Source organism: Heterodontus francisci, chromosome 2 (assembly GCF_036365525.1).
Source record: "Heterodontus francisci isolate sHetFra1 chromosome 2, sHetFra1.hap1, whole genome shotgun sequence".
NCBI classification, from domain to species: domain Eukaryota; kingdom Metazoa; phylum Chordata; class Chondrichthyes; order Heterodontiformes; family Heterodontidae; genus Heterodontus; species Heterodontus francisci.
This window is the reverse complement of record NC_090372.1, coordinates 84,603,296-84,616,530: the sequence shown is the minus strand read 5'-3', so window position 1 is coordinate 84,616,530 and position 13,235 is coordinate 84,603,296. Positions and strand designations below refer to the sequence as shown.

The 13,235-nt window shown below is 43.2% G+C and overlaps 1 protein-coding gene across 2 annotated transcripts in view; it reads right to left on the bottom strand.

Annotated features, from left to right (window-relative positions):
* The window catches only part of top2b (DNA topoisomerase II beta), a 251,137-nt gene that overhangs the window by 179,144 nt on the left and 58,758 nt on the right, over positions 1-13,235 (bottom strand). For both annotated transcript variants that reach the window (XM_068059910.1, XM_068059917.1), the window contains exons 2-3: positions 3,937-4,125; positions 391-481 (exon numbers count right to left, since the gene is read on the bottom strand). In XM_068059910.1, coding sequence (XP_067916011.1) covers positions 391-481; positions 3,937-4,125 — 280 coding nt within the window. The remainder of the gene's footprint in view (positions 1-390; positions 482-3,936; positions 4,126-13,235) is intronic.

Genomic DNA, 13,235 nt, shown 5'->3' with positions numbered 1-13,235 from the left:
TACCACTTAGAAGGGCGAAACGTTTATGCCTAGACTTTGCACTCATGAAAAATCTAGAATCGTAGATCATTTGGGCCCACAGACATTGATGTGAACTAAAGCACATTTTCCTGTGACTATCTAACTTTAAGAATCTTAGCAATCTCCTAGCAAAAGGATCATTTTTGGTTGGGAATTCACTATTTGAGGGGTGAACTTGTGGGCTGCTGTAGAATTTAAAGGCTGTAGCAACTTAACTGGGCTACCACAACAAAAATCAGGTGACAAGAGGAGGGAAATCCAGGATCCAGTGTATGATATCGATCATTAACTGGTGTACCTTCAATTTATTGGAGGGGGTACAGACAGAGATAGATATACACACAAATGGTCAGAAAGACAATTACTTACCAAGAATCTCATCAAATATTTTGTACAAGCCTGGAACAAAGGTGATATCCCTCAAGTTCATTCCCACATCTTCATCATATACCCACATTGGCTGAAAAGAAAATGTAGCTTCATTAAATTCTTTAACTGTATAATTTACTATTTTTAGCCAAACCTCGACAGGTCTTGTCCTTTTCATAAATTAAAAAAATAAATTTAAATGCCTGGACCATAGTGCTATAGTTTGGCCCTCTCCCACAAACAAAACAAATTTATCTCGCTTAACCTCTCTTCACAGATTGATTTGAAAGTTCAATAGCATTCATTTTCCTAACTGTGAGCTCTTAAAATATTTGTGACTTACTGTGACCAAGCATACTTAAGATACTAGTATTTTAGAAAGTATGCATTTCAATATTGTTTTGGAAAAATTTTCATTTTTGATGGGAATACTTCCTGCAAATCTGGCTATGCAAAAAACTTCTCCCTCTTTCCCCCTGTGGAATATTGCTTTGTGTTACTATTCCGCTAAGAATTCTACACAAGAAAATTTAATTCAAAAAGGAATCGAGCTTTAAAATGGTTCTTATGCCATACAGAGTTAGGAACAGTCATCTAATAACCTTACCACAGAGATGGCACCCAGAAAATTCATTTAACGCCCTTTACCATGGCACTTCCTGGACAGATTTTAAAAGGTTTCATGCTTTCAATTATGAAATTTGAAAACTTACATATTTGGATTATTATGGCCATTTCAGGTTGTACCCTAATGTTTTTTAAATATTCCTTCATGGGATGTAAGCGCCGCTTTCAAGATAAGCATTTATTGCCCTTGACAAGGTGGTGATGAGCCACCTTCTTGAACTCCAGCCAGTTGAGTTTTCCCGATTCCCACGGACTTCAATTTTACTGTGACTCCTGAGCAAAGGATATAGTGGGCCATGAGGTTATTAATTGTGGTGGAATACAATTCTGATGCTACTGATTGTCCACAGCACCTCATGGATGTCCAATTTTGAGCTGCTAGATCTGTTCTAAATCTTTCCTATTTAGCACGATGCTAGTGTCATATAATAAGATGAAGGGTGTCCTCAGTGTGATGACAGGACTTGCTCCCCACTAAGAGTGGGTAGTGGTCACTCCTATCATCACTGTCATGGAAAAATGGATCAGTGACAGGCAGACTGATGAGGAGTTCCAGCGAGTTTCTCCTTCGTGTTGATTCTCTCACCACCTACCACAGGCCAAGTCTGGCACCTATATTCTTCAGTACTAGTTCATCTTTGGTGCCACTGAGCCACTCTTGGCAATGGATACTGAAGTTCCCCACCAGGATACATTCTGTGTCCTTCCTATTCTCAGTGCCTCTAAGTGGTGTTCAACATCAAGGAACACTGATTCATCAGCTGAGGGAGTGCAGTAGGTGGTCATCAACAGGAGGTTTCCTTGCCATTGTTTGATTTGATGCCATGAGACTTCATGAGGTCTTCCACAGCCACACCCCACAACTGTAAACTACTGTGCCACTACCTCTGGAATGGTGGAGCAGTCTGGTATATTGGCTGAAAGGTATGATTCTATAAGTATGACCATGGCAGACTACAGTTTCAAAAGCCTGTGGAAAAGCTCTCCCAATTTTCAAGTCCCCAGATGTTTGCGAGGACGCCTTTGTTGTGTCCAGTGTCTAAGTCGATGCTGGGTGGACTGTCCAGTTTTATTTTCATCAGATTTTTTCATAGCGGCTTGATACAACCAAGTGTCTTGCTTGCCCATTTCAACTGCATTGCCGTGGTCTGGAGTAACATATAGGCCAGACCAGGCAAGGACAGCAGATTTCCTGCCTTAAAGGATGTTAGTGAAACATATGGGCTTTAATGACAATCTGGTAGTTTCATGGTCACCATTACTACACTAGCTTTTAATTCCAAATTGGTTTGTTGTACCATATGAAGTAAACTGGAAAGACACAGGAATAATGCACCCAAATCATCGTTGCACGAGTTCCTCAGGGCAGTGACCTAGGCCAAATATCTTCAGCTGCTTCGCCAATGACCTTCCCTCCAACATAAGATCAGAAGTGATGTTCCCTGATGATTGCAATATTCAATACCATTTGCAACTCCTCAGATACTGAAGCAGTCCGCGCCGGCACACAGCAAAACCTGGACAACATTCGGGCTTGGGCTGATAAGTGGCAAGTAACATTTGTGCCACAAAAGTGCCAGACAACGACCATCTCAAATAAGACAGAATCTAATCATCTCCCCCTGACATTCAACAGCATTAACATTGCTGAATCCCCCACAAACTTCCGGGGGATCACCAGTGACCAGAAACTTAACTGGACTAGCCATATAAATACTGTGACTACAAGAGCAGGTCAGAGGCTGGAAATTCTGTGGCAAGTAGCTCACCATACTCCCCAAAGCCTGCCCACCATTTACAAGGCACAAGTCAGGAGTGTGATGTAATACTCTCCACTTGCCTGGATGAGTACAGCTCTAGCAACACCCAAGAAGCTTGACACCATCCAAAACAAAGCAGCCCCCTGGACTGGCACCCCATCCACAACCTTAAACATTCACTCCCTTCACCACCAGCATACAATGGCAGAAGTGTGCACCATCTACAAGATGCACGGCCACAACTCACCAAGGCTCCTTCGACAGAAACTTCCAAACTCGCAACCTCTACCACCTAGAAGGACAAGGGCAGGAGACACATGAGAACACCCACCTGCAAGTTCCTCTCCAAGCCAAACACCATCCTGACTTGAAACTATATTACCGTTCCTTCACGGTAGCTGGGTCAAAATCCTGGAACTCCCTTAACAGCACTGTGGGTGTACTTACACATGGACTGCAGTGGTTCAAGAAAGGTGACTCACCACCACCTTCTCAATAGTAATTAGAGATGGGCAACAAACGTTGGCCTTGGCAGTGACATTCACATCCCATGAACGAATAACAAAAATAGTTGAGCGCTGATCAAATGTATTCTCATCAATGTCGATAGTAGGATTTCAATAAAGTGGAATGAAATCTACATGCCGTTACACAGTAGATTTTTACTAAGCTTTCAGCAAAGCATACTGGTGGGTATATGAAATTTTCATACTCTGTCCACTTGAAAAATGAAAACATTTAATAAAACAATTATGGGTTTTGGCATTCCTAACTTTGATTGTGCACAGATAGGCTATCTTGAGTTACAAAGCCCCATGAAGAAGTAATTTATAACTTGAGTACTGATTTAAGGGCAATTTTTCCTTTTGTGTGTTGATGTCAATATTCTAAATAAGCTAACTGCATGCTACACAAATGTCCTGTCCTAGCCATCCAGTGCTGTTATGCTGTTTTATCTAGGTACCACAAAGTTATGGGATGATCAATGAACACCAAGATCCCAAAACACATGGCCATTACAGGACAAAAACATTTTAAAAGCCAATACAACATCGACAGTTTATATTAGAAACTGGCATTTGAGACTTCACTAAAATAATTTAAAAAGAATGCAATTCACTTACTTCAAGTCACAGGAAAAAAAACAAACATTTCTCACCTGGGTTACAGGTTCCACGGAGCCAATGTAGGAGTCAGGACGGAGGAGGATATGTTCCAGCTGTGTTTTCTTCTGATAAACTCTCTCCACAGACATCTTCTTGGAAGCTTCTGACATCTTTTTTGAAGTGTCACTTTTAGCATTTATTTCCTCCTTATTTGCAAGATTTTTCTGATTGCTGAACAATGTCTGCAAAACAAAAAGATTACTGAAATTTTCCACAAAACATCAAGGACACCATTATCTGATAGTAGTAAGGTGTTGATAAATAAAATATAGATATTAATGCTCCCAGATGAATGCCAACAGGCTGGTCAAATAATTTATCAAAGCTATTCCTGATCAGCACATTATGGAGCTTCAGACTTCAGTTACACAGAAATAATTGTGGAATTGTGTACAACTTCTCACTGTGCAATTCCTAAGATATTGTGAACATATTAACATTTAACCAAAAAAATCCCTCAAATTCAAAACACTGTTAATACAAGTTTATTCAGTGAGGTTTGTAAGAATTCACTACTTAGCAGCCCCCAAATGTAACATTAATTGTGAATGGTCATTAGTAGCCATGATATTTCAGGTTTCTTTTTAGCTTCATTAAAACTTAATAAGAAATTGAAATATTACTGAGAACAGTTAAAATAAATTTCTTTACTTTTCCACTCATCTTCAGGATTTTCTTCTGCCTTATCCAGTCTGGCCTATGTGTCTCCAGATTTACAACAATGCGGCTAACTCTTAACTGCCCTCTGTAAAGGCCTAGCAAGCCACTCAGTTCTTTCAAACGCTACAAAGAAGTCGAAGATGAATAAAACTGGACGAACCACTTGGCACCCATCTAGGCACCGGACACGACAAAGGAACAACCAAGCCAGTGGGCCTTGTAAAATCTTCAAGAACATCTGGGGAGTTGTGACAAAATTGGGAGAGCTGTCCCACAGAAAAGTCAGGTAATAGCCTGACACAGTCATTCTCTCAGAATTATAACTTACAACCAATGCCCCAGTCCGCCTCCATCCTTGGGTGCATCAAGATGGCTGCACCGCAGGTGATGGCACCAGGGTGTACAGTCAGGAGGAAGCGGTCGTGGAAGTCCTCAACATAGACTCTGGAAGCCATGAAGTCTCATGGCATCAAGTCGGGCAAGGAAACCTCCCTCTGATTACCAGCTGCTGCCCTCCCTCAATTGATGAATCAGTACTCCTTCCATTTTGAACACCACTTGGAAGAAGCACAGAGGATAGCAAGGGCACCGATAGCACCACTACTGACCGAGCTAGTCAAGGCCTGAAGGACACAGCTGCTAGACTAGACTGGGCTTGTGACAGGCAATGAGAGAATCAATGAGGGAAAAACCTACATGACTTCATTCTCACCAACCTACCGGTCAGTGTTACATCTATCCTTGACAGTTTTGGTAGGAATAACCACTGCAGTCATTGTGGAGACGAAGCCCCGTCTTCACACTGAGGATACCCTCCACCATGTTCTGTGGCACTACCACCATACTAAATAGGATAAATTCAGATGCCCAAAACTAGGCATCCATGAGGCACTGCAGGCCATCAGCTGCAGCAGAATTGTATATAACCACAATCTATAACCTTATAACCCAGCAAATCCCTTGAGAGGAAATTTGACAGAGGTGTTCAAAATCATGAGGGGTCTAGACAGAGTAGACAGAGCGCAACTGTTGCCTCTGGCAGCGGGATCGAGAAAGATTTAAGGTGATGAACAAAAGAACTAAAGGTGACAGGAGAAAACTTTTTCTTTTAAATACAGCACATAGTTAGGATCTGGAATGCACTGCCTGAGCTGGTGGTGGAGGCAGTTTCAACCGAGATATTCAAAAGGGAATCGAATAACCACAAGACAAGAAGATAAAAAAAAGTTGTAGGGCTAAGGGGAAAGGGCAGGGGTAGTGGAACTAGCTAAAATGCTCTTGCAGAGAATCGATGCAACTTCAACAGGCCCAACAGCATCCTCCTGATCTGTAACCATTCTATTACTCTATGATCTACAAGATGCACTGCAGACAACTTGCCTAGGCTTCTTCGACATTACATTCCAAACCTAAAACATCTACCACCTAAAAGGACATGGGCAGCAGGCACCACCTCCAAATTCCTCTCCAATAGATACATTATCCTAACTTGGAACTACATTGCTGTTCCTTCATTGTCGATGGGTCAAAATCCTGGAACGCCCTCCCCAACAGGTGTACCTACACCACATAGACTGCTGTGGTTCAAGGTGGCAGCTCACCACCACCTTCTGAAGGGCAATCAGAGATCGGCAATAAATGTTGGCCTTGCCAGCAATGACCACACCAATAAAAGAATAAAAAACAATCTTATGTTTTGATGCCTTTTTTTCCCTTTTAATTCAGATACTTTTGGCTTCTGTGTTTCAGACTGCCATCTAGGGTGAATCACTTCCTACATCCACTTTATTCTTTACATTTAAATGGATATCTAAAGAAGTTTGATATTATTCCCAGAAGAACACAAAACCCTTCTTTAGTTTTTTTCAGCTACTCATTCTATTCCATGCCACCACAGCATCTATTTTGTCTTCAAGAAGCAATTAAAAGACTACACATTAGACATTGTTTTAAATTTTAACTACCAAATTGAATTAATTGAATCGTAAATGAAGCAACTAATACCTAGCAGTAAGTTAACATTTTCAAAGTGGTAGTTAAACTTTACTAACTGCTTGCCGAGTAGAAAATAAATAGTTCACCACTCTGTGCTAAATTGCAATTGATTTTGCAATGATTATTTTTCTCCCTTTCAATACAGATATTATCTACTTTAATGAAGTTCCAAGAAAAAACTTTCAACTTTCCACTGCAAACAATACCCCCACACGCTAAATTACATATTAAAAGCTGTAAGCTAGAAAGATTTTGCATTTAAAAAGCCTTAAAGTTGATCACAGGCAATGAATTACTTCCAAAGTGTAATTAGTTACATAGGCAAATACAGCAGTCAATTTGCACACAGCAAGGCCTCAAACAGCAATGAGACCAGATTATCTATTTTTAGTGATGTTGGTTGAAAAATAAATGCTAGCCAGGACACCAGAACTCCTTGCTCTTCTTTAAACAGTGCCATGACATTTTTTTACAACCATCTGAACAGGCAGATGGGGCTTGTGTTTCTTGCTCCTTCAGTATTACATTTAACTGTCATCCTAGATTATGATTCTGAGCTCAAGTCCTGGAATGGTACTTGAAACCATGCCCTTGTGACTCAAGAGACAAGTGTGCTACCACGGAGCCAACGCTGACACTTCACACACATACCTAGGTAAAAACCACCCAGTGTACTTGCATTTAAATTTGGGGCGTGCTCCTTCCTCAAGCAAACTTATCACCATCTGGAGACAACCAACTTGATATTGAAATATTGAACTGCTTTAAGCTAGGGCATGATTTTATGTAAGTGAAGCTGCTTTTTAAAAAAAAACTCCTTATGCACCACGGCAGAATTAAAGGAGCCAACAGTCCCCACAGTTAAAAGGAAGGACTCATGGCAAAATAAAACCATTAAGGTTGACAAAGAAAGTGCAGAAACAAATTCGAAAGCATTCTACACACTTAAGGCAATTAACATGGGAGAATAGGAAGAAGTATTGAAAGAAATTAAGGGAGACAGAAACAACCATAAAAGTAGCCAAGAAAAGATGATACATATTTGTAACAATAACAGCAAAAGCTTTTTCAGCTATGTCAGAAGGCCATTATGGATCATCTAGGACCACTAAAGTATATCGTCGGGCAGATTCAAACAGATTCTCAGGTTGTGGCAAAGCTGCTAAGAGACTATTCCACGTCAGCCTATACTAGTGTAGATGATGCTTATGTTCCACGTGAGGGGTGCTTTGTATTGAATAGTACAATTAATATTAAAGTTAATAGTAATGTCATCTTGGATGGATTAGGATAGTCCAAAATTGACAGGGCTCCAAGTCCAGATAATATCCACCCAAGAGTAATTAAAGAGAGATGCTGACAGGTGTTCTGTGATCCTCTTGCCCACAGCTTCAATAGTTCAACAGAGTCAGGGGTAGTTCCCCTAGACTGGATGCTAGCTCATATAGTTTCTATCTTCAAAAAGGGGACAAATCAGAGCCAGGGAACTTCAGGTCTCTCAGTCTGACATCCATTATTGGGTAGATGCTAGAAGGAATTGCAAGAAATGCAGTTTACGATCACTGGGAAAGGGAATGGGCATTAGAAATTCACAACACTTCCACAAAAATAAGGCTGTACCTCGCAAATTTGTTGGGATTTTTGAAGAAGTCACTAGGGTGGTGCAAGAGGGATATCTGGTAGACATTGTCGACCTGGACTTTTAGAAAGCTTTCGATAAGGTCCCCAACACTAGGTTACTTCACAAGATAGAATTTTGTATCAGCAGGAACTTGAAACGCTGGAGGAGGAATTTGCTCCAATCCTGCAGCCAAAAACTTGGCAATGGATATGGATCAACCTGGTCAACCAAGCCTCTGGAATACATTGCTGATAGGTGTGGTGCTCTATATGCCTTCAAAAGACGAGCACAACCCACAATACTGGCTGGCTGAACGCTCAGAGGGCCAAGCAGTGTGTGTGGCTAGCCTGCTCCTCATAAAGGGGAGCTGCACTCTTTATAAGGAAGCTGCTGCTGACTGCCTGTACTGTAAGCAGAAGGACACCAAATTGAGCAACAGCCAAGAGAGAGGACTCCCAAGTTCTCATATGCAGCATTAGAGGCCTTTGTGCAGGAGGTCAACAGAAGATAGGCCATTTTATCATGCACAGCCAGGAGGTCCTCAAAGAACACTTCAGAAGCGAATGTGAGCAGGTGGCCAAAGAGCTCAATTCCTGATGTCTGGATCCGAAGACCCGGCAGCAGTGCCAAAAGAAGTTCAATGACCTCACAAAGTCAGTGAATACATCGTCACAGGACATCTCCTTCCCACCACACCACCAACCTCTCATATTCCTCAATGCACCACAGTCCTATCACTCATCCATCAGCAGTCCCTGGCAGTCAGCAGTTATGCCAAACATTCAGACACTCCACCTCACACATCCACCAATGATGCCAGCCTCACACCCACTTCTCGTTGTTTCACACACCTCCAGCTATTTAGCTCTGGCTGAATATAGCCCAAACACAGCGCTACGCAGCCATGGATACTCTTCCCTCTCTTTTGCAGGACAAGGTGGCCCATAACCACAAGGAGCAGGCAGAAATGGAGGGGAAAGGGCACGCCTGCATCACCTAAGCCACTGGAGGAGACTGCTCAGCATAATGTTACCGAGGACGCTGCATTCAGCATTGTCAAGAACATTCAGGATGACAGTATGTTCCTGCCTAATGGCCCTTCTCAAATCCCACTTCATCCTCATCCAGCTATCTGGCATTCAGTGTAAGCTGCAGATCATGTGAACATGGACTTCCTGCTTTCCACCCCAAACACCTTCCCTCACTCCAACCCTTCCCTTGTGATTTTCTGCTTTCAGATAACCAAGAACTGTCACCTGGCCAGCGTCATACGAGCATACGAATTAGGAGCAGGAGGAGGCCACTCGGCCCTTCGAGCCTGCTCTGCCATTCAATACGTTCATGGCTGAACTGATTACTCCACATTTCCACCTACCCCCGATAACCTTTCACTCCCTTGCTTATGAAGAATCTATCTACCTCTACCTTAAAAAATATTCAAAGACTCTGCTTCCACTGCCTTTTGAGGAAGAAAATTCCAAAGACTTACGACCCTCTGACAGAAAAGATTTCTCATCTCTGTCTTAAATGGGCAACCCCTTATTTTTAAACAGTAACCCCTAGTTCTAGATTCTCCCACAAAAGGAAACATCCTTTCTACATCCACCCTGTCAAGACCCCTCAGGATCTTATATGTTTCAATCAAGTCGCTTCTTACTCTTCTAAATTCCAGCGGATACAAGCCTGGACTGTATCTTTCCTCGTAAAACAGCCCACCCATTCCAGGTATTAGTCTAGTAAACCTTCTCTGTACTGCCTCCAATGCATTTACTACAGAAACTAAAAGGACTAAAGCCGATAAATCCACTGGACCCGATGGCCTACATTCTAGGGTTCCACCGTCCCTTGATCTGACACTTGCAGACACCAGTTCAGATACTGACACAGTGTGTACTTTAGAGGGTAGCATAGAGTCGGGATCAGCACCTGAGTCACCCAGAACAAGCGGGCTGCAATCAAGCCGGGGGAGGGAAAAGACAGCAGGTGTGCCAGCTCCCAAAGGGTGAAGTCACTGATGAGTTCTGCTACAGAGGACTCGGAAAATAACTTCAATGGGGTAGCCTACATGAAAACATAAGCATTCACACGGAGATGTTTGGTGCACTGGCAGTCCTACAAGACAGCCTCTTGTCACTGTCAAGGAGCATGAGGAGTCCAGCTCCAACATTGCACTGGGCATCGCACAGATCTTGAAGCCCATCCTTTTAAGCATGAAAGTGGTGGCCAACTCTATGACAGCACTTGCGGAACCAGAAGCGATGCAGTATCTGGTGGCCACTGTCTCAGCTTCCACTGCAGCACAGGTAAAAGCCAACCAACATCTCGTTGCTGCAGTGGAAGCTAAGACAGAGGCTATGAGATTCATGCTTGATGCCATGCAGGTTCAGACTCATCACAGCTGCGGATCTCAGGGCTCAAAGGGGCATACAGGTGTACACAGCAGTCCAGCAATCTGTCCTCCAACAGATTACTAGGATTGCTGAGGTGCTGCCCCATGGGAGTTCAGTGGCTCAGTGGTTTGCAAACCTGTTGTCCTGCCACTCCACCAGTGCCTTTGCTGTTGCGTCGGAGCCAGCCAGGCCAGACTACTGCTGCCCATGCCGTGGAAGTACAGTTCTATGTTAGGGCCTCAAGAACCAGAGCTGAAGGGCATCCTAAAAGGCCACCTGCAGTCTCCGCCAGTGCAAGTTAACAGCTTTTCACCAGACATGCTGTAGCCCCAGCACCCTCGCGCCGGAGGTGGCCACCTGGTGGCCAAGACTACACCTTCATAATAGCGAGGCTGTGGAAGACGCAGCAGTCCACCACAAATTTGGAGACAAGGTCCAGCAAATATTGTACGGCTTCTCAATCCCCAGTGGCCCAGGCTGAGAATGCCGATGGTCTGCCCCACAATATTCCTAGTGGCAGCGTGGCTCTTATTTTAGGTCCATTCTCATTTGGTTGTGTGGCAAAGTAATGTGTACGGGAGTATGCCATGCCTTCAAGCAGCCCGAAGATGGTGGAAAACCCAGTTCCTCAGGATGAAGGCATCATGGCTGCTGCCAGCATAGCAGGCATTCACCAATGTGATGAACTGGGCATGGTCACACACCAACTGCATGCTAATAGAGTGGAACACTATGCAGTTCCTGCACATCTTCCTGCTTATATGTGGGGCCCGAAGAGCCTTGTGCACGTAGTCAAAGGCTACCTGCACCACTGGGAATCCCGCTGCCCTGGCAAAGCCACATGCCCGCTCCTCCTGCTTCTCTCTGGCTAGAGAGAAATGAAGCTCCCTCTCCTGGCATACAGGGCCTCCATCAGCTCTCAGATTAGCGATATCACCTTCTCCCACCTCAAAGGATCCGGTGACATAGAATTTGAGAGCAATGGTGACCTTGATGGCCATTGGCAGCACCATCCTCGCCCTGCTGTGAGGCTATAGGTCTTGCTGAAGGAGGGGCACAGTTCTGTCACCACCTCTTTGGTGAGTCACAGGCACCTCAGGCATTTCTCTTGGCTGAGGTGGAGATAGGAGAAATGCTCCCTAAAACATTGCCAATCGTGACTCAGTTGGTAGGACTCTCACCTCTATAGTTTATGGGTTCAGGTCCCACTCTAGAACATGAGCACAAAAATCAACACTCACACTCCAGTGCAGTACTGAGGGAGTGCTGCACTGTCGGAGATGCCATCTTTCAAATGAGACATTAAACTGAGGCCCCATCTGCCCTCTTAGGTAGCTATAAGAACGCAAGAATTCGGTGCAGGAGTAGACCATATGGCCTGTCAAGCCTGCTCTGCAAATCAATACAATCATGGCTGATCCTCAGCCTCAACTCCACTTTCCCGCCCACTCCCCATAATCCCTTGATTTTCCAAGAGACCAAAGATCTGTCTATTTCAGCCTTAAATATTTTCAATGTATCCACAAGCATCCACAATCCTCTGTGATGGAGAATTACAAAGATTCACAACCCTCGGAGTGGAGAAGTTTCTCCTCATCTCAGTCCTAAGTCCCTTATCCTGGGACTGTGCCCCCATGTTCTATCTTGCCCAGCCAGGGGAAACAACCTCTCAGTGTCTGCCCTGTCAAACCCCTTCAGAATCTTGTATGTTTCAATCAGATCACCTCTCATTCTTCTAAACTCCAGAGAGTATAAGCCCAATTTACTCAACCTCTCATCAAAGGACAACAGTCTCATCCCAGGATCCTATGGCACTATTTTGAAGAAGAGCAGGGGAGTTATCCCTGGTGTCCTGGCCAATAGATATCCCTCAATCAACACATTACAAAAATAGATTATCTGCTCTTTATCACATTGCTGTTCGTGGAAGAATCATGCACAGAAAGCAAATCCAAAAGCTGAAGGAAAGATAGGATTAAGATAAAGAGATAGAAGAGACAAAAAAAGATAACCTAAAATTTTTTTTATTTTTTTAAAATCACCAATAATTAAAGTCTGAAGGAATGAGATTCCACACTTGTAGAATTAAATTCTCAGTGCCACAGAGGTTATTTGACAGTAATTAAGACTTTCTACACTTAAAAATTCACTAACACCTGAATGCACCAACCCTAATTTTTCTGGTATGTTTAGTGAGGAACTACCACAACTGCAAGCCCTTACATTGATTTCAATGCTGAATCTATTGACGAGTTACCAGTGGAGCAAAACTTGTGGAGAACGGGAACATTTTTTTGTTAAAAAAAAAATCGGACAGCAGCCATTGGATTTCCACTTTTAACTGCGCACATGTGGGCTCCAGAAGTTGCTAACCAATTTACTCCCATAAAACAGCGAGTGCTGATAGCCTTAACACAAAGCCCAGGCCATTCTCTTGAAATGCTGATCAAGTCAAACTTGAGTGAAGATGATGCGCTTCTCACAACAAAATGAAGAAAGTACGTCCTGTTTACTTTGTCTAAAATTTCAATACCTAAAAGAATGATGAGTACAAAACTGGGAAATTCAGATGAGGGGCAGCAGAATATTAAGAAAAGGGTTTATTAAACACTAAGCATGTGGAATA